The 22,120-nt window shown below is 41.1% G+C and overlaps 1 protein-coding gene across 1 annotated transcript in view; it reads left to right on the forward strand.

Moving 5' to 3' along the window:
* trrap (transformation/transcription domain-associated protein) overlaps positions 1 to 22,120 on the forward strand; it is a gene marked incomplete in the record, with an annotated part of 102,376 nt that overhangs the window by 29,898 nt on the left and 50,358 nt on the right. The window contains 16 exon segments of the mRNA NM_001164878.1: positions 2,599 to 2,727; positions 5,170 to 5,436; positions 5,507 to 5,713; positions 7,636 to 7,794; positions 8,248 to 8,385; positions 9,224 to 9,334; positions 9,948 to 10,094; positions 12,930 to 13,143; positions 14,383 to 14,511; positions 15,044 to 15,193; positions 16,869 to 17,068; positions 17,344 to 17,465; positions 19,460 to 19,673; positions 19,753 to 19,932; positions 20,158 to 20,304; positions 20,854 to 20,973. Of these exon segments, the coding sequence (NP_001158350.1) occupies positions 2,599 to 2,727; positions 5,170 to 5,436; positions 5,507 to 5,713; positions 7,636 to 7,794; positions 8,248 to 8,385; positions 9,224 to 9,334; positions 9,948 to 10,094; positions 12,930 to 13,143; positions 14,383 to 14,511; positions 15,044 to 15,193; positions 16,869 to 17,068; positions 17,344 to 17,465; positions 19,460 to 19,673; positions 19,753 to 19,932; positions 20,158 to 20,304; positions 20,854 to 20,973 (2,634 nt within the window).

The following is a 22,120-nucleotide window of genomic DNA, read 5'->3' on the forward strand; positions in this document are numbered from 1 at the left end:
TGCCTTAAGCTGCTGCTGAGTTTTCTTTTATCAGCTATTGATGGAAAAAATGTTGACCGTTTTTACTCTTTCGGAAGCCGAAGCATGCCGACACCCATACTTAGATCTGCTGGCTCCTGTAAACCATACGAATACATTTGCAGTTTGTTGTCAAACATTTTATGTCATTTTTTTTAAATTTTTTAAACTGCAATAATCACTTAAAGGCAAGCAATTGTCACCCGTTTGCTCTTGTATGATCCAGGACTGTAATGGCTGTAGGAAAGCTCTGATATTTGCGATTTGGTCCAAGAAAAATCGACTACGGATGTTGGTCCAAGATTGCTAATTCCCGATCTTGACAAATATAGTAAAGTATAGTAAAAATATGTTTCAGGCAATGTAATTAGTGCTCAAATAATGTTGGATTTAAGTATATGAACCAAAAGCATGCGCTACTGTCACAGGAAGTAAATAATCTTCAACGTAAAATGTCGGTGAAAGTTCTAATTTTCAAAGTAAAAGTATCAAGTGTGTTTTGTACTTTGGTACTTTCTTGTAAAAAGGAAGTCAGTGAAGATTTTCACTCATCCAGGTGGTTTAATCAGGAGGTGGAGTAGAAATGTCTAGAAGGAAGACATTTTTAAGCCCAGTTGCTATGACTCCACCTCAAGACGGAAATAAGTTGTCAACATTTTATTTGATTAAATATATTGAATAAATTAAGAGTATCCTTCGTTTATTGCAGGAGTTGCCTCGATAGGTCAAATCTGCAAAGTAGAACTGTAGATGTTTTAAGGCTGTAAAAACTCCTCTCTACACACTTTTTCAGACATTTTCACACTTTTCTCCCTTAAATTTTCAAGCCTTCACAGAAAAATGAGTCCAGTTTTATAGAACGCCAACAAAAAAGTGTCTGAGGATTTGGCAAACTGAGGGGATTGACTGACAAGGTCAACGGCCAATCAGGACCCAGAATGCACTGTTGGAAAATAAATGGAAGAAAAAAAGTGGTAGTATCTAAATTTTAAGGATGGAAAAACTGTGGAGAATATTTTCAGGATTTGCTCTTAAATGATCTAAACCAACAATAATGTTTATGATTTTCACTGCTGGAGTTGACCAGGAAGATGACTTCTAAGGGTCTTCTAAACGTCTAGCCACTACGTACATTATGGCATTTTTACATAGGTAATTTCCGCCTTTTGTGATACATGCGTGATATGTGTAATTTATAAGTGTTTCTTGCGTTCGTCGAGGATTTTAGCAGACGGGTGAATTTACGTGAATTTGGTTTTGAGTTATTAGGAGTTGAGAATTATGCGGTTGACACATATTTTACGTAGTTTATACGCAATTAATACATTAAACTTATACAAGTCTGTGTTTTTAGCGAGATGCAGATGCAAATCTCGTTTTCTTGTACCCCTGATGGATAACTTGTACCGCGAAAACTGCACACACATCACGTTCACGTACCTAATATACGCACAAATCACTAATGCATTCCATATAAACAGCGCAGTAATCGCACGTAATTCATCTTCTACGTTGATTTACGTGTTCTTTGCATGGTTTATTTGTACTTCTGTTGTTTTAACGTGGTTCATTCGTGATAAATCTGTGAAATTTTCATATAAAAAACCACAACTTTTCTCACTTTTTCCACGTGTTTACGTATGACCAATTTCCATCCGTGCAAAATGTCCGTAGTGGCTGTGTGACACGGCCTTTTGATGGGAAGAATCGTGGGTTGATGTGTGAATCGTTGATCTTGATTTGTGAATCCACAGCTCTAGTATTTTCTCTGGTGGCTTCCTCTTCATTGCAGCCATGTGTCCTGCCTCATATGAAAATAAAAAGCTTATTCCTCCCTTTTCTATCTGTTTAAACTCACAGTAGATGCTTGAAGCGGCTCGCTGATGATGGGCTCTTAGAAGGCATCGTTAAAAGGATTTGCTGTTACAGTGATGGATGCGTGCGACGCCGTGTGCGTGCACGGACGGGCCACAGCGGAGAGCAAAGCGCTGCTCGCCGCCTCTCTGTGGATGCGTTTCCGTCCGTCAGCCATGTCTGCTCACACTCCAGAATGTGTGTGGACGTCCCCCTAATGAAGAAGTTGGAGCATCTTCTTCCTCGCCGAGCACTGCCCTGCACCCCCCTTAAAATGATGGATTGAATGGGGAGGGGGGGGTTCATTAATAGATAGCAGCTTCTTTAATAAATGCAGTCATTAGCAGTATTGTGGTGGAGTCTTTCTGCATTTTAAAAGCTAATCAAGCCTCTTTTCACATCCCTGCAGGTTTCAGCATGTTAGGAAATTGAAAGGTTTTATCTGTCTTTGGAGATAGCATGGATTTCTGTTTTTTTCCTTTAAATGCTTACAGATAAATTAAAAAGATATATTGTTTCCTCCTTTAAAATTTACCTTATTAATCCTATAAACAAAAGTATTTAGTTTTCCTTTTATAAATGTCCCAAAAAGGCAAAGTGCTCATTAGTTTGTGGTTTCGTGAAGCTGAGCTATCACTATAAGCTTTAATTGCAAAACTGGGAAAGGAAGGAAACAAGTAAACATGGCAATATTTAAGAGTTTCTCCTGTTTCTCTGGTCTTCTAGGTGCTGCAGCACATCCTGAATCCCGCTTTCCTCTACAGCTTTGAGAAGGGAGAAGGCGAGCAGTTACTGGGACCTCCCAACCCCGAAGGGGACAATCCTGAGAGCATTACCAGTGTCTTCATCACCAAGGTACAGATGAGTGTCCGTCTTCCTTTAAGCCTCGGTCACAGCTGGCCATCTGTGGGTGCAAAATGGTCAAACCTGGATAGGGGAACAGGTGGCCCATATGAAATGTAAACCGTTCGGAGAGCCCATAGAGAGAAGTCTGTGAAAAACAAATATCCCATTGTGGGATAAGTAGATTCAACTAATTTTTTTTTTTAAATCATTAAAGTATTATGGCTAAAGGCCCGTACACACCGGGACGAATATTCGCCAGGCGTAATTCGCCAGCCTTTTTCGCCACGTTTTTTGTGTTCACACCCAGGCGATTTTCGCTGACGATGAGCCGAGCGAACATGCAATTTCATTCCCTGACATTAGATGGCGCTTAATGTAAAACAGAAATACTCCTGTACACAAGGTGGCGCTGCGCAACTTTACGCTTCTTAAAGACGCTTTTCACTCAGAAGAAGAGAGTAAGTATTTACACGCTTGTCAGAATAATACAAAGAAAACATGAATATTTCAAGCACCAGTAGCTCCAACTGGTGCTTGGTTCGGGGATATTTTAGAATGTCCGTCATTATTTCTTCGCGGCAGTGTAGACGCTACTTGGCGTCTATCTTCTTCGCTGGTATGTGTGCTCAGCAAGGCAGTTTTGTGTTTGAGCGCCCCCAAGTTGTGTTTTACTTCAACTTCAGAAGCTCCAGACACGTGTGCAAAAGCGGCATTCTCATCTCAATTTTTCGCGTCGGTGTGCACACTCTCATTGGTGCCCTTTGTTTAGTCACGAGGCGTTAAATTCGACCCGGTGTGAACGGGCCTTAAAGCTTTCAAAATGCTATCAGCTTTTTTTTCTATTGTAGTTGTGCTTGGATTTAAACTCGTCGTCTGCCAATATTTTGTTCTTATTTGGCTCACTTTACATCCTTTTATTGAGATATTTCCTCATCAATGACGATATTTTAAGAGGTATTGATGTTCTTTTTCTTAGTTTGTCTCCTTAATTTGATCCCATTTCATTCATCGGGCCAGACAATAATTCCTGCTGTAAATGTCACCGTGTGACTGTACCAAAAGGTCAGCATGTTTGTTTGTGCCGTGGCGGCCTTCATCACCAACAGCAGCTCCAATGGCTGCTAATGGCTCCTCATTTCCCCCCCTTTTCCGCTCTCTATATGAAGGAATCCTTCCTTTTATGTGCTTTTTAGCTTTCAATGGATATAGAACGCGTATGTTGGGTTGCGAATCAGATTGCCAGAGGTTTAAGCGACGTATGCAAACGAGAAGGCAAAAAAATAAAAATAAAATGGCACAGTTATCAAAGTAAAATATGCCTAAATGTGGAATCTTTGGGAAAGTTTTGGCCTTCATGAAGAAAAGTATAAATGTATAAAAAGACTTGACATTGCTACTAAAAGGCTGGTAAAGACACTTGTTTAATGTAACAGATGAAAAACCATATTCCTTTTGGAATTCATAAATATTTCTGCAATACTTTCTCAAAGTTCAGTTATATCGTGATGCATTAACTAATATGAGTGACTTTTATCGGCAAAACTATGCTTGTTTGGGCTAATTTACCTATAAATAAAATTAAGCTTTTTAAAAATGCGTCAGGAAGACAAATAATGACAAAAGCCCAAATCAGGCCTTTATATTGATCATGGGCTCATCACTGAAGTTTAATGTCTTGATGGGATTCATTAAGATCACATCCAACACTATAGGTTCCTGAAGATCCTATTTTTTCCTAAAGATGGAAAAGATTTTAGATTCATAAGGTAACATTACATTTTTGTTTGTATTTAGTTAAAAAACGACAGATTTATTCAGCAAATTTCTATAATAAAGGGTTTTTTGGGTATGAAAACGTTTCTTTTTTACAGAATAGGTGACCTTAACTGAACAGAGGAGAAATTATTTCATTAAGGAAAAGAAAAGCTGTTTTTTTTAATGACAGAGTAAATAGAGGGAATGAGAAATTAATAGAGAATAAACGAATAAAAATATGAGAGAAAAGTCAAATATTTACGAGAATAAAGTAATAAAAGTAGTATTTCCTCTAGTATTCTTGTGAAACCTCGGCTGAAGTGACTGCTTAAAATACATTTTACAGCTTTCATGCTGCAGTTTTTGTTTTTTCTTGCTTCTGAAATGTATGAGTTTATTTTGTTTTTTCTGTAACTTTATTCTCGAACAATATTGACTGTTTTTTATTTGCGTAAAAAGGACTCTATGACTTTTTTAATTCATTTTTTTACAACTTAATTCTCACAAAACATTGACTTATTTCTCATAATTCTATTTTATTTTCCTAAATTATTATTTTTATGGTGGCCCTAATACTTCGTTGTAGTTTTTGTCTTTAAAAAGTCAGGGGAAAAAATCATACGTTTTTGGATTTAATGAATGTATATATTGCATTTTTAAAATAAATATTATTTTTGATTAATCTGTCAATTAAAGGTGCTGGACCCCGAAAAACAGGGTGAGCTGTTGGACTCGCTGCGGATCTGCCTGCTGCAGTTCTCCACCCTGTTGGTGGAGCACGCGCCCCACCACATTCACGACAACAACAAGTCCCGCAACAGCAAGCTGCGGCGCCTCATGACCTTCGCCTGGCCGTGCCTGCTGCCTAAAGCCTGCGTGGACCCTGCCTGCAAATACAGCGGACACTTACTTCTAGCGCACATCATTGCAAAATTTGCCATCCATAAGAAGATAGTCTTACAGGTGAGCTGTGGGAGAGAAAAAATAAAAACGCAAATGAGAAGAGAGAGAGCAAGAAACTCTGTTTGTGTAGGTATTCCACAGCCTTTTGAAGGCCCACACCATGGAAGCCAGGGCTATTGTCCGTCAGGCCATGGCCATCCTGACCCCAGCGGTGCCGGCCCGAATGGAGGACGGCCACCAAATGCTGACCCACTGGACTCGAAAAATCATCGTGGAGGAAGGACACACAGTCCCACAGCTGGTTCACATTCTGCATCTTATAGTGCAACACTTCAGGGTGAGCCAATTTACGCGTATCGAATGTGTTTAGTACGCAATAATGACATAAATCTTGCGCAGTTGTGCGTGGTTTTTGCGCGATGCATACGCAAATTTGTACTTTTATGTCGCGTCACGCTCAAATTACTATACACGATACACGAATCACTAATGAGCAGCGGTTCACGGTCTACGTTGATATACGTGTCCTTTTCGTGGTTTATTCATACTTCTGCTGTGGTTCATTCCTGATACATCTCTGAAAATTTCCAGTAAAGACCACAACTTTTTTTCACCTTTTCCACGTATATTCTTGTATGACCTATTTTCTCCAGCGCAATATGTGCAAAGAAACGTACGCAGCGGCGGTGTGACACGGCCTTTAAATGCGACCGGTCCTCTCTACGACCCTCCACGGGCCAGGACAAGCCAAAAGCCTGCGGCGCCCGTACGGCTGTCCGTGAATAAGCCTCAAAGGAAAGCTGCCAGCAGGAATATTGAAAGGGCAGTTGCTGCTTTTGTGCTAACAGACAGGATTTGTGTCTGCTGGCAGTTCGCTGCTGACTAACGCAGGGAGAGAACAACAGTGAACCTGATTACCTGAGTGCCTCTTAACAAGGCCTCGTTGGAAAAGTTTCTCTGTGAGCTGTAGTCACCATTGTTACTGCGCCGCGCCGTCTCTTAATTACCGTCTGTTGCTTGCATTTGCATTAAAGACGATCCTTTCTAATCGGCGCAGCCGTCATATTTGTGAAGCCGTTAACAGGCGGGCATCATTTTCCTTTACTTCTGACCATCCTGCTTTAACTTCAAAGAGCCTTTTTAGCCCGTCACAGTCTTTTAGTGCGAGACTGACATTTCCCCTCAGCTTCCCCCTCTGTCTCTTTGACAGGCCACTCTCACTGGGCCAGATGACTAATCTAATGTAATCACATCTGCATAATTACACTGGGGAGGAGATAATGACAGACAGATGAGACGGACGAGAGTGTGTTTTTGATGAAGTCATACACAGACGGGTCTGCCTGCACACGTGATGGACAGGGCTTAGCCGCTCCGTCATTAAAGTCCTGCTCCGTTGACTATAATTACCCCCAGTGTGAGGAGCTTTAATATTCTTCCGCGCCGAAGGAAGATCGCAGATAGACATCTAATCTTTGGCGCTTCGCATGCGTTTGAGGGTCCGAGTTGAGTTTTCAGAAGCTAAGTGACTCTTGCAAGTGTTCAGGACCAAGTTTGAATCGCGTCCTTGAAACTAATTGAGTATATGATGTCCTAGTTTGAATGTTCAGACTCAGTGTTGGTGCGGAGTCCCAGAGGAATGGTGGAGCCCATTTCCACTCATGTGTTTTACCCCAAATCTTGCAGAAGATGCTTAGTTTGTAAGGATATTACACCTTTTTGATTAATTGCCTTATTTCTCAATCATCTATAGCTGTATTTTTCAGTTTATATCTTTATAATATTACTGCATTGTTTAAGACCAAAAAATATTACTGCAAAAGCTGAATTTAAGCATGTAAATATGGCTTAGTAGCTGCTAAGGTGATAGAAAGCAGTTCTATTCTGAAAAGACTTAGAGAAGGGACGTTCATCTCGTTTAAAGTAAAGTTTTGATGTTATTAAACTAATACATGATCAGATCAAAAAAGGGGTTTGATGAAGTCAAGTCTTTTTCGGTTCCTAGAAAATCTGAATAAAACTCTTTTATTTAAAAAATGAGAGTGGAGTCGGCCTCCAACCGTCCTGTTGTGTCACCCTTTAATGTATAAAACAAAAATTAGAAACTAAATAATATTATCTCATGTTTTTACAAAAGTTCTGTCGCTGCATAATTTGTTTCCAATGCACAATATTTGTCTGAAAATCTCTTATTGATAGAGGCAACAGCATTAAATGAAGGCTCGCTGTCCCACTTGAACCCAACCCTCTGTCTTGAAGGTGTACTACCCCGTCCGCCATCACCTGGTGCAGCACATGATCAGCGCCATGCAGCGCCTGGGCTTCACTCCCAGCGTGACCATCGAGCAGAGGAAGCTGGCTGTGGACCTGGCTGAGGTGGTGATAAAGTGGGAGTTGCAGAGGATCAAAGACCAGCAGGTGAAAGCAGCTCCTCCTCCAGCATCTATAACATTACCATCCATTTGGGACTCTTAAAATGGGGATGTGGAGACATTTCTTGGACACAAACCGTTTCAAAGTCTCAAAAAAAACAAAAGAAAGGATTTCCTGATATATTTGACACAACAATTAAAATGATAGTTTAATTTAAGTAAAGAAATCATTCATCTTTTGATTTATTTTCAAATCATTCCCAGTAGTCTTTTTATCTAGGACATAGTTTCTGCAGACTGGCAGGTCTTATTCAGAAATACTGTTGGGACGGTGCAACCCCACCCCCCTTCCCATTACCCATAACAGAGAGTTATGGGATAGTTTTTCTTTATCATTTAAATGATATTTTGTTCAGAGTTGCATAAAAAAATCTGAATTCTGTTCATCCAGATAAATGTCTGCCATTGATCTCTCATTCATCTTCCTTTGGCGTTGCAGCCGGAGTCTGAGGGCGAGGCAGTGGCGGGTGAAGGGACCAGCGGGGGAGCCGTGAAGAGGGGGCTGTCCCTCGATGCAGCCGCTGCCGCCGGTCAGGATGTTAAGAGATTCCGCACTGCGGCCGGCGCAGCCTCCACGGTGAGCTCAACCTGCAATTAATCAGATGGCAAATGAGTGTCGCTGTAATTAACAGCCTCAATGTCTCTTAACCCTTAGCGTACCGCCCATGTCTGTACTCTGCTGTGTGGGAAACGGCCCGATGAAAGAAAAAAAGCCTCATCGGAAACCTTTACTTGAATTCTTTGGGAGAAGTTTTCCTAAAAACCTGCTACAATTTCAATTGATTATCAGATTACAGGTTACAGATTCACTTGATTGCTCCCAAAATCATTTTTCACTTTTATTTTTTTGTGAGATGCTTTCTCACCTTTATAGTTCAAGTCCAGGCTGATGTTGTCACTTTGCTCTTCTCGCAACTGTATTGCTGACAAAATGTCTGGAGCCAGAAAGTCAATAATGCTAAAATAAAATTGTAATAATTTGCACCTATTGCATGAATAACGACGTGAATATACATGCAGAAAGTGAGAAAAGTTGTTGTCTTTTATATAAAATTTTCATAGATTCATCAGGAATGAACCACAACAACGGAAGGAATAAACCACTCAAAGTACACGTAAACCCGTCATTCATTAAAGTTCTTCACTTTGACATTCAGAGAGCAGAAATCACATGGCGTCAGCACCATGGTCAGCTCCCATCGCGGGCCCTCATGATGTTTTGTTTTAATTCACCTGATCTGCACCAGCTCTAAGTCACAGGAAACTGGCGCTAGCCGCAGCTGGGGAGATCCCGGCACATGTCCAGAGTCGCATTGGCCCCCGCTTTCCTTTCCCACCTACCACCAGAGACCCGAGCCTCCCCCCCCGCCTTGACAAGCCAGATGCTGCGAGTTCTCATATATTTCTGTTTTCAGGCGTTTGGTCGCAGTCAGTCCCTGCCAGGAGCGGAGAACCTGCTCAACAAGCCCGTTGAGAAGCAACACACGGACACTGTTGTCAACTTCCTCATCAGGATTGCTTGCCAGGTAAGATCTCCACGATGGTTTCACACTCACTTCATTATTTAGCCATTTCTGTTCAAATGAATCAAAAAAATATATTGGTCAAAACGTCGCTTAAAAAAAAAAAGAGAGAGGATCAAAATGTATGAGAATTTCTGGAGATATACAAATATTTTAAGATCATACGGGTTTCTAAAATGAAATCCTCTCAAAAGTCAACAAACATACAGATCCTCACACAGCTGTCACAGTGGCAGCTTGGACTTTGGTCAGCGCCTGAAGTCACGCTGCTCAGAACCCCCACAGGGGGCTTTATTCTCACTGCTCTTCCAGCCATCTCTGTATTTTTCTCTGTTTATTATAGTCTATTCAATCGTGACCTCTTAGAGATCCAAAGCTCTCCTTTGTGATACCAAGCTGGTCTCTTCTGAAGAATAAGAAAAAGATGCACCCTCTGGGGGAGAAATATCACTCAAAAACCAAACCTGGCATCCGTTTTCATTGATAATGCCAAGAATAAAGCCACAGTCTGGATGATCTGAACGATGCGGCAGAAGCTGCTGACGGATGCTTCTCCTTCTGTTTTAAGATAAAAGCCTGTTGCCATAGATACCAGCTTTCCTTCTGCTTTGACCAGGTGAACGACAGCACCAACGTCGCTGGCTCTCCCGGGGAGCTGCTGTCCCGCCGCTGCGTTAACCTGATGAAGACCGCCCTCCGGCCCGACATGTGGCCCCGCGCCGAGCTCAAGCTCCAGTGGTTTGACAAGCTGCTAATGACCGTGGTGAGACGGCATCTGGCCTCAGCATGATTGAAAAAACACAGATATGGCAAAACGTGTCATGATTATGTCGTCGCACCTCTTTAGTGCCACGCCAGAATCCATGCAATGGTATTAGTCGATGTTTTGAGCAGTGGATCCAGCTCCTCTGAACAGGTTTATGGGATCGGCAAAGTCATCCGCATCATCCGAGGTTTTCTTTTAGGCAGTGTTGAAATATCAGGAAATGCTGTAAAATAATGAAGCACTTTAAGGTTTATGGTTTTCATAAAACAAAAGTATTTTATTCTTTATACATAAGTGAAAATATTTTTTAAAAAATCTGACAGTGTTTCTGATGTTTATACTAGGGATGTCCCGAATCAATCACACGATCAGAAACAATTAGGATATTTTTTTAATTCTTATCCTTTATGATCACCACTACATATTTTAAACTCATTATTCCAAATAAATACTCTATTAGAAGTCTGCATATCTTGAGCAAATCAGATTTTATCAAACGTTTGGAGTTTCAGAAGGAGGCACACAATCGCAGTTTGGTAAAGTTAGAGAGATATTTACAGATTCAGACTCAATAACTCTTTTAATAAACGATTAAAACTGACAGCAAGTGTCTCGATTGGTTTGTTTTAACGCAAACCGCAACCTTCCAAGGCATTTTAAATGAAAGAAACATTTAGTTCTACTTTATTTATTTTTTTATGAGAAATGAACTGAGAGACGGGAGCGACACGCTGCCAAGGGACCGTCTACAAAGTACAAGCTCCAGGAAAAGTAAACAAAGAAAAAAAAAACAATAATGTACCAATTTGAGTGTTTGTTTGTTTTTCAACTGTGGTGTGTACAACAAAATGAAAAAGAAAAACATTGGAAGTTCCTAGAAACACGCTCAAAAATGACTGGAGTTTGAGAACAAAAAATCCCTGAAAAATAATAAACTGATCCTACAGATTTATTAAAGTTTGGATGAAATTCCTGATGCTTTTTTGGACGCCATAACCAGCGGACCGAAGTTCCCTGAAAAGTTTTAGGCTTAAGCTCCGCCTGAGTGCCTGTTTTATCTCCTCTGAGTCCTTTGTCCATTATCTGTAATACACAAAGTGAGGCACCAACAGCCATAATGGCAAAATAATGACAGTGGAGAGATAACCAGGGTGGGTCCGTGTTGGTTTGTGCCTTCTCATTTAAACTCCATCCCTCGTTCATCCCCTGCCACCGTGCCTCTCTGCGTATCTCTTCGCCTTTGTGGCGTCGAACCACTTCCCTTCTTCATCTTTCCGTTTTTGAATCCATCTTTTGCTCGCGCTGCTCGTCTCTCTGGTGTTTCTGTGGCGTCTTTGTTCGGGGAAGGTTATCGGCACGAGCTGGTTGTTTCCTTGCACGTTTCTTGTTCTCTTTCGGGGATCGCTTCATCGGCCGGGCCTTTCTCTCCCTGCTCTCACGCGTCCCGCAGGGGATGGCCTGACTTTTTAAAAAAAAAAAAAGCCTTTCTGAGGGTCTTATGCAGATGCGCGCTCTTCCAGCCCCTCGGGGATTCGCTCTACCTGCTCAGCCGTCTTACTCAGACTAATGAACAATGCTCCAAATCGGATTACCTTTTATCATCTCATTGTACTGGCATGGCAGTGATTAAGAGTCGGGGAGAGTGGCTGACGGGGGTCGGATGAGGAGCGTAAGAGGAGACGCGCATAAACATGCAGAAAATCCCAAACTCAATCACGTCGTGTTTGTGCTCCATCCAGAACAGGCTCCGGTTCTGCTCATACGAATCAATACAACCCTAATGTCTACCAGGAACCTTATCACGGGAGCTACCTTGTTCATTAGAAAAGGTTAGAGCCATGGATCTGTTCGCGATGATCCTTCTGGCCCTATCTATGTAAACCTGGATTGCAGTTTAGACAAATTAGGCCATTGATTTCTGATTAAGCTTCTATCACGAAGGCTTGTTTTACATGTAAAAAAAAAAACAAAAAAAACCTTGGTGTTAACTCTTTGGAACCTAGAGCCTAAAACGTTGTCTTCTTCGAAATTTAGCTCTGTATTTTCAATAAAAAAGACTACTTGCTTGCTTATCTGGTGTTGTTTTAATCAGCACGAGCTCGCCTGTTTTGTCATTTTTCCATGTTTTATTCGCACACCAGACATAAAAATCACACAAAAACTGAAACAACCGTCTGGAAAAAAGTGTTTACTTTTGCCCCAAAAATCTTCAACGAACCTTTTTTACAACGTTAAAGGCGAGTTTTAGGAGTAGTTCTATAAAACCACAAGAACAAATGTTTCCAACAAACTAATTTACATTTTTTTGAATGAAAATGCAAAGAAAACTCCTCGAAACTCACAGATTTCTTTGCCTCAGATAAATAAAGAGCTTCTGTTCAGCTGAGCACAGGGGGAGATTACAGGGAGATTACACACCTCCATGATGTGACCTTTCTTGTGTTGTTATACAAGCAGTGTCTGTACTTCAGTCTGACTGTGCGGCTTTAGCTTCCAGGCAGCCCAAAACATTTGAATTATTGTAAATGTTCCTTAATATCTCAGTGGAAAAGAATTTGACTGGACTCTTTTGGAGTAAAGTCTGATCTAGCTGGATTTGACTTTCGTGGTGAACTGCGCAGTTTGCGCATTTTTAGACGGCGCTGGTGCTGTTCTTGAAAGATCCTGCTGCTCCTCATCCCAACATAAAATAATGATCGGTTTTCTTGTTATATTCGATTTCTGATGGCTGATGGCTCCGCCCGGCCCCTGCGGCTGGTCCTCTGTTTTCATGCGAAAACGCATTAGTCAGTGTCAAAGGGTTAACCAGCGCATCTCTTGTTAACGTCTTAGGAACAGCCAGCACAAGCCAACATCTCCAACATCTGCACCGGACTGGAGATCCTGTCCTTCCTGCTGACTGTGCTGCAGTCCCCCGCCATACTGGCCCACTTCAAGCCGCTGCAGCGAGGCATTGCTGCATGCATGACCTGTGGGAACACCAAAGTTCTGCGGGCCGTCCACTCCCTTCTCTCTCGCCTCATGAGCATCTTCCCCACTGAACCAAGTAAGTAAGCAACCTGGAAGATCTGCTCCCTGCTTTGTTGGTGGATGCCATCCACAGTCTCATCGGTCAAAACAAAAGCATAAAGATCATTTTCTAATACTAAATTGGAATTCTTCTGATTTATTTGCCTGCAAACATTCTCAGACTTGAGCTCCTGATTCTTTACGAAAACTTATCCAGTTCTGTTCACACCTGGGGCCTAGAATTCAGCTCCTGTTTCAACTCGGTAACACCGAAGCTTTAGATCCATCTGTCGGCTACCATAACTCTTCAACCGTTTACGTAATTAACATAGTTCCAGCAAAATGTGGCTAAGTGGCATAACCCTAAAGGCTAAACTTTTATTTAAATCTTTTGCATTAATGGAACGAGTTCTCCTGTGGCGAAACTCCTTCATCACACAGAAACGTCGTCTTAGACGGTTCAAGCCTAGGCCAAGCTTAAATATAGTGGTCTCTCATTTATTGCATGGGTTATGCTCTAAAATAAAAAAAAACTTTTAAGGCTGTAAAACTGCCATCTATGTGCATTTTGGTTTGCTGGAAACACAAAAATTGCATAAAAGATTTTTCATAAAATAAATGTTTTTGGTGCTGCGGATCTGGTGATGTCTTTTTTTTTAGTTGTCATATTTTTGTTTGTGAGCTTAGTGGGTTCAGAAACCATCTGTTAATCGGTTTGTTAAGACTGCCACTTCATTTGTTTGGGCTTTGTTTTTGCCAGACTTGATGATTATTTACGGCCGCAGTGAATTGTGGTCATAACTGATATCGTACACAAATGGCGGAAGAAAAGACACGGCAGGAACTTCAGTTCAGGTTCCAAGTCTAAATCATGTCACATAAAAATCTAAGTCCAGATGACAACCCCTAAACCTACTACTATGATGGAATCAACATGGATGGATCGACATGTAACATAGGGTGCCAACTTTATGGTTCATTTGCAAAACTTTATTTTTTTAAGAATAAATAATCTGAAATATTTTCTGCTGCAAAATGGAGACTTACTGGGAGAAACTTGGACATTGCTTTGCAGAAAAGTGTATATTTCTCAAAGTTTGAAAGGTTCTCAGGTTTTAATTTCATTTTACAAATGGAGATTTTAAACAAACAAATGCTAAAAGGGCTATTAAATCTTTCACTTTTTACAGTTTTATGCCAAAAACCAGGTTTTCAAACGTTTTTTCTTCTTCTTGGTTGCTCTTCAATGATGCAAACATTGTTTTGTTTTTTTCAGGCACATCCAACGTGGCGTCCAAGTATGAGGAGCTGGAGTGTCTGTATGCAGCTGTGGGAAAAGTCATCTACGAGGGGCTCACCAACTACGAAAAAGCCACAAGCAACACCAATCCCACACAGCTTTTCGGTAAGACCCAATGTCCAGCTGTCTCATCATTTCATTAACGTTTGATACACATGGAGAAAAGTCACTTCCTCTTGTATCTTTAAAATCAAGAGGCCTCCTAAAAGTCGTCAAACGTGTGAGCAGGGAGTTAAAGGACAAGCTGAGAGAAACTAACATCTGGTTTGTTTAAACTAAAGACCAGCAGAGTAGAAAAAAAGGTCCATTCTGCATGGTCAAATATTACCATTATCCCAAAGAGGTGCAATTAAAACTTACATTTTGTAAATAGAATGGCACTTCTTAATGCGCTGATGTGATGTATCCTTCACGCCAGAAATTTCCATTTTAACATCTGTTTGACCACCTTATACGCCAAGAACTAACATCGCTCATTCCATCTCCTGCCCCTGCTGCAGTAAAACATTGACTTCCAATACTTTGTCGAGTGTTGAGAATGAGCAGCAGCTGTATGTCTGCTAGCGTCCCCTGAAGAAAGAGCGCGCGTTCTGCCTTTTTGTGGCGTTCACCCTCCTTTTTCCATTTATCTTCAAAGGAACGCTGATGATCCTGAAGTCAGCCTGCAGTTATAACGCCAGCTACATCGATCGCCTCATCTCCGTGTTCATGCGCTCGCTGCAGAAGATGGTTCGGGAACACCTGAGCCCCCAGCAGGCCAATCCGGGGGTGACTGAGACCAGCACAGGTACGTCTGTGGATAGACCTTAGAGGAAAAACACAGATCACAGTCATAACATCTGTTTTTTTTGTTGAGATTTTAAACCTATAAATGTTCAAATGATCTTTGAATTTAGTTTTTCCTCACAGAAGAACACTTTCTCATGAATATTCTTTGCACCACTGCTGTCCTGTCTGACGTGCAGAGCTTTGAAACCTGTCGCCTGAGCGACTGAACGTCATCCTGCTAGCAGATTTATGATTATGATTGTTGCGTATGATGACTGCAAGAGACTTCAGATGCTATCGGTCCTTCAAATGGGTCCTTAATGGCCGTATCGGGAAACGCTGACATTAGCCTCCTCTGTGGACAGTTAGTCACTAGACCAGCGAGGCTTTTACCTCTAAAGATTCTCCAGCTTTCAGTGATTCAATAACTGCGTCAGTTCCACCCGCACGGCTGTTTTGAAGCTTTTAAGGCCCACTCCGATGACAAACATGTGTTCACGTGTTCTTGTGGCAATTTTTGATGATGGAGGACATGTAGAAAGAAAATTCAGATCATTTTTGGATTTATGAGCATTTCTTTATTCAAATCGTTGTGAATCAAGAGCAGATGAAAACAAAATGCCAAAAAAAGGTCCATGTTCTGTTCCATTCTACAGACGGCTGTGCTATAAGGAACACTTCAAAGCTTTCATTTTTGTCAAAAAACAACAACAGCGGGGCTTATAACTCAGGGCGCCTTATGTATAGATTGATCAACGCAATTTCAGACTTACATGGCGTGAAAATGTCAGGTTTTTTAATGTTTAAACAAGTTTAGGTTCTGTTGTGACTACAGTAACTTGTAGCAAGGGACTGAAAACGTGTATCTTAAATCTCATATCTTGCAACTTGCCCCCTTTTTTTATGTATATATTCTTTTCGCCTGCTTCTGTTTAGTGGTTGAACGCACCTCTCTTCCTCCTCTGCTTTTTGTGTGCCAGCGTGTTCGCATCAAGTGAAATGGGCAAGATGTCGTCAAAAATAAATGCTGGAGACAACTTGAAAAGTATAAACGCCACTCTGGAGTTCGTCACAGTTCTCCTGGACGGTTGCAAGCAAATCCAACTTCAGTATGAACTAGACGGCGCCATTCTGGAGGCAATTCCTGATGACCGTGAAATCTAAAATGGCCTTAACGCAGCTAACTTTCTAGAGTTACTGTGAGCTTGTGTCTGACTCTTGTTTCGCTTTATGTGTCTTAAATATGACATCAGTTCAATAATGACTCCCTATAGTGTGAAAAATTTGGTACGTCTTTGTTTTCCTCGTTTAAGCATCTGGATAGCTCTGATATATTTTGGCGGATGGGTTATGTTAGCTTGGGGATTTGAGTGCCTGTAAGCTGGTGGGAGAGTGTAAACAGAGAGCTCTCAGTTATGGATGGCAGGAGTCCTGCCCGCAATTTAGAGGTGAATTTCTAACGAATTACTGCCACTTTACAGAAACTATGTCCTAGAAAATGAAACAGGTTTTTGGATTTTGGCTATAAACTGCAGAATCATAATTAAAATACCACAGAGAATGCTTTGAAAATACATCAAGATAATCAGAGCGGGAATTATAATCCAGGAGGACTTGAGAAATGCTTCAGAAGAAATGAAGATCAATCAGAGATTCCTTCGTGTGTTGTTTAAGTCGTCGTCTTGTTTCCACAGTGACCAGCGAGTTGATAATGCTGAGTCTGGACCTGGTGAAGACTCGGCTGTCCGTCATGAGCATGGAGATGAGGAAGAACTTCATCCAGGTCATTCTCACCTCCCTGATCGAGAAATCCGCCGACCCCAAAATCCTCCGCGCCGTTGTGAAGATCGTGGAGGAGTGGGTGAAAAACAATTCTCCCATGGCCGCCAACCAGGTGAGAAAGTTCCCGAAGTGGAGTTGCTAACAGATGACCAATGGGAACGCTCGACTCAGTCTCTGATAACCGGAGCAGTTTCTGAACTGATGACTGACTCAACTAAAGCCCCTTTTCTTCAATCCAGGAAGGTTGACAATGGCATAAAACACACAGAGATGTTCCTTCTTCCTATAAGCTGCGGGAAAACAATTGTTGCATTTTGTCAGTTTTGAGAAAAAAATCGTATTTCAATTTGTTTCCTCTTCTCGCGTCCGGTTTCTTTTCCCCCTTAGATGCCAAACCTGCGCGAGAAATCCATCTTGCTGGTGAAAATGATGACCTACATTGAGAAGCGTTTCCCTGATGAACTTGAGTTAAATGCCCAGTTCCTGGACCTGGTTAATTACGTCTACAGGTAATTACTGCCATTCATCACATGGTCAAATGGCCACGCCGGGGGGCTGCCATTGAATCCGCTTTAGCAAGAGGGAAGAAGGTCGGAAGGTCATGTTGGGGTTTGGCGTGGGAGAGATGCAAGAATAAAAGCAAGTCAAAGACAGGAGGATGGGAGGTGTCAACAATGGGTGTGGTGGACGGAGTGCAGGTGACCCAGAGCTCTTTCCACTCACTTTAAACAACCTCTGCCCCATAGTCACATCCCATCAGCAGACATTCCCTGTAAGGCCATGATTGACAGCTGGGGATGATAATAGAAAGATAAATCAGTTTTTTCTCCCCATTCTTGGTTGGAAAAATGGCTCAGCTTCAGAATACGCAGGACCTTTTATCCTGCTCCTTTTCTGTAATCCCCAGAAAGCTTCTTCAGAACAAAAGGAGGGTAAAAACGACCATTGCTTGTTGAGTTTATTGATTACCAGCAGTAAAGCTGGGCAGTTTGGTAATACATTTCATCTACAGGATGGAACATTTCTGTTGTTTTATATGAAGCACTCTCATTTACGACGATTTGTGGTTCAGCTTTGCTTCAAAACGTTCTTTATGCAGCAATCCAAAGCACCACAGAGGTTTGTAGACGTATGTCAGACCAGAATAGTTATGAAGACACCACATCCTGCTTTTCTTAAGCCTTTCAGAGCAAACTATAGCCATACATATGATAAAGACCAATTTTTTAAAATGAAATACGAGTTATTTTCTCAGCTCATTTTTCTACATGGAAGTAAGACGACTCGATCTGAGGCTCCGCCTTTGACCCCTTGTGGGTGCCGCCCATTTCATGATGTCATCCTAGAGTCAGCCTCGGCAGCGTTTCTCGCACAAAAACCAATTAACATCCAAACTTTTGCAAAGATAGATGTGCATATTGTGCATATAAAATGAGAAAGTGGGTGTGTCTGTTAGCCAGGGGGCGGAGCTGGCAGCACAGACTCTTCCTGGAAGGGGCGGTTCTTCACTTTCATATGTAGTTGTCTTCGTGGGTTGGGAGGGGCTGGTGCTCAGAGAGCAGGTTTTTCTTTTTCTTTACAACACTTAAAAGCCCAAAAAGAGTTGATTTTGCATAATAATGTACATGTCAATCAACATGAAGACTTGTACCCCAAAAAATGGCAACTGATGTCGCATCGACCTGTTTTCAAAATAAGACCGCGGCTCCCAAGAAAGTTGACGAGCAAAAGTCGCCCAAAAACAAGCAACAACATAAGCACCCCCCCCCTCCCTGTAACAAAGTTAACTTCATTGGCACATGTCACAATGTCTTACTTTGAAAATTCTTTTAAATCTCATGAAGGGAAGACATTTTTAGTTCATCAATGTATCATTTGAAAATGTCTTTTCCACATGGCAACTATATATGAGCTGCTCATAAAGTTTAAATTTTGATCTTATTTAGGGTTTTACTACATTAACATTCAGGTGTTTCAACGAAAGACCATTTGATAGACAATCAAACAATGTCAAATCGTCTGAAGTTTGATATATAGAACTGCTGATTGTATTGTTGTGTGCATTATTCTTGCTTTGATTACTTGAAATAAACCATTTCAAATCAAAATCAATACTTTTAACAGACCTGGACGAAATACTGATAATCATACATGTTCCAGTTTATTATTTCTGACTAAAAAGCAATGCTAAGTAGCTTGTCTTTTATTTTTTAAATAGAATAGAAGTTAATATTTCATATTTTTATAGAGTTGTTCTAAAAGGTGGTAGATCACAGAGTTAAACTTTTTGGGAAATTAATCAACTTTTCCTTTAAATATTTAATTCTAAAAACAAAAGTCTTCCTGTTTTATGACAAAAGAAAAAGGAAATTTGTTTCCTGGACTGATCCTTCAGATGAATGTTCCAGTAAATATTTCCAAATAAACTTTTATAAGGAAATGGAAAAAAAAGTTCAAGTGAAAATATCTTCTAACATTTCTTATTTTAACATGAACTCTTCAGGGATGAAAGCCTCTCAGGAAGTGACATCACATCCAAGCTGGAGCCTGCCTTCCTGTCTGGCCTTCGGTGCACTCAGCCTCTAATCAGGGCCAAGTTCTTCGAGGTGTTCGACGCCTCCATGAAGCGCCGCGTCTACGAGCGGCTGCTTTACATTTGCTGTTCTCAGAACTGGGAGGCCATGGGCAACCACTTCTGGATCAAACAGTGCATCGAGGTAAGAGAACTTTAACTTACATAATTGAGGGTTTCTTTGTGTGTTTTGATGCTTATATGATGGGTTCTTTATTTTCCAGTTATTGCTCGGGGTGTGTGAGCGAAACACCATCATCGGCACCAGCTGTCAGGGATCCATACTGCCCTCCATCACCAACGTCATCAACCTCGCTGACAGCCATGACCGCGCTGCCTTTGCCATGGCGACACACGTGAAGCAGGAGCTTCGTGAGAGGGAAAACAGTGAGACCAAGGAGGAGGTGGGTCACCTGTTAGAAGAGTGTTTGATACTTCAATCTGTAGATGGATTAGAAGATTTATCTGTGGAATCTGGATGTGTTACCATTAATCTTCAATTACCAAAAGGCAGCACTCTCTTAATATCATGTAAAGCTCCTTTTTAAGCAGCAATTAGTCCATCCAGTGAATTAAATGCCAATGCTCTTTAAATGGACTATAGGTTTCTCCCCAATTTCCTGTTGCAGGATGTGGAGATTGATATAGAATTAGCACCAGGGGACCAGACCGCCATTCCCAAGACTAAAGAGCAAGCGGAGAGAGACACGGGCAACCAACTGCACATGCTCACTAACCGTCACGACAAGTTCCTGGACTCGCTACGGGACGTCAAGGTAGAGTTCTGCAACTGTTAAAGTGGTATTACTCTATAAAAACCCTGTAAAATAATCTAAAGACTTAACTGACTTTATTCAAGTTCCACTCCGATCATCTGTTGATCTGTTTTCAAAGCGTCCCCCTTTAGCCTTTTTGGTCAGGATTATGCCGCTTTTAGCCAAAATCCGATAAACCCGTGTTGTGTTCTAGGACATTAGAAATTCACCTCTGTATTAAGATGGAGCAACCCCGCCCCCGTCCCCCTCCGTGTTACTGAGAGCTCGGAGCAAAGTTTGTAGCTGACGCAGTGTATTTTCTACATTACAAATGAGCTTTTTCTTCAAACAGAATTTTTCCATCTGCTCCTGATTCACCACAATTTAAACAAAGAAATACTCAGAAATGCAAATTTAGGCTTCATTTTCTTAGTATATCAGAAAAATGCCACAAGAACATGTCAGAAACACAGTTTTCTTTGGAGTGGGTCTTTAACTAAAAACAATTTTCAGCTCTGAAATCACTTCAAACCCTAAAAAAAGGGAGAATTAACTGTTACTTTCCCATAGACGGGTGCTCTCCTGAATGCGTTGGTTCAGCTCTGCCACATCTCCACACCTTTGGCTGAGAGGACGTGGGTGCAGCTGTTCCCCCGGCTGTGGAAGATCCTCTCTGACAGACAGCAGCATGTGAGAACAAAAAGCTCCCTCTGTCCAATTTTCCTTTATGCATGGCTGTTTTTCTTTCTTATTGCAGAAATCCAACATTTATCCTAGTGTTTGTTTTATTTTAGGTAGATTTGTTCCGACTATACTGCTAAAAGGAAGCCCAAAAATCCGAAAAGACTACTGACCTTCAAAAGAAAATCACTATAAAGTAGTAAAATGACCTGCACATGCAGCAAGTTCTTTTACTTGACAAGAAATCTTATATAAAAATATCAAAATCTAGAAACAAAGATATCCAGACAAGCATTCTAAAAGGAAACATAACCTAAAACGGGCAAAGTGTTGGACAAGAATTACTTTGAACCGAATGTTACACAACCCAATAATAAGCTTTTTTTGCTAGCTCTAAACAAGCAGTTTGTATTCTGAGTTTTTATGTGCCTAATTGTAGTTTATTTTGATTATGATAAAAAAAAAATGTGTACAAGTGAAAATCTGATTTTAGTACCAGTTGGCCCATCTCACAGTAGCACAAATTCTTAGAGCATGAATTTATATTTTTGTTTGCAAAATAATGACAATGAAAATAAGTTGTTTCGGTCTGAAATCAAGTTTTTCTATTGCCAAGAGTATGGAGCAAAAGGATTTTAAGAAAAGCTTGAAAAGGGGGGATAGCAAAGACAAGTTAAAACAACTTAAAACCTGGTCAAATATCTTGGATGTTCAAAAATATGGTTTAAAATCTTTGCAAGTATCAAATAGTTTACAGTGTGGGAGAAGCAAAGTGGCCTTCCTCCTTTTCTCTCCAAAAAACGTTGATTAATTGGATTAATTTATGCCAAAAAACGTGTTAAAAGATGCAAAAAAGAAGCCGTGAGAGGAGTTTAATCTAGCAGGTGCTGCTCCGCATGTTGCAGCTCTAGTGGTCTTGAATTAAAATGATTGAACTCTTAAACATCTGATGCAGCCACCTGTAAAACCCAAAACTCACTTTTTAGGGGCTGCATCTAAAGTAAAGCTTTTCTTCCTTGAAGTACATGCTACACAGGTATGACGGAAAATCATTTTTCCGCTTTTTATCCTGCAATGCAATGATGGCGACCATCGTGGTTCAAATGACTCACTTCTGCTCAGTGTAACATCTGTTCATTATGAGAACATGTGTGTG

Source organism: Oryzias latipes, chromosome 19 (genome assembly GCF_053564925.1).
Source record: "Oryzias latipes strain Hd-rR chromosome 19, Olatipes_Hd-rR_3.1".
Classification (NCBI taxonomy): Eukaryota; Metazoa; Chordata; class Actinopteri; order Beloniformes; family Adrianichthyidae; genus Oryzias; species Oryzias latipes.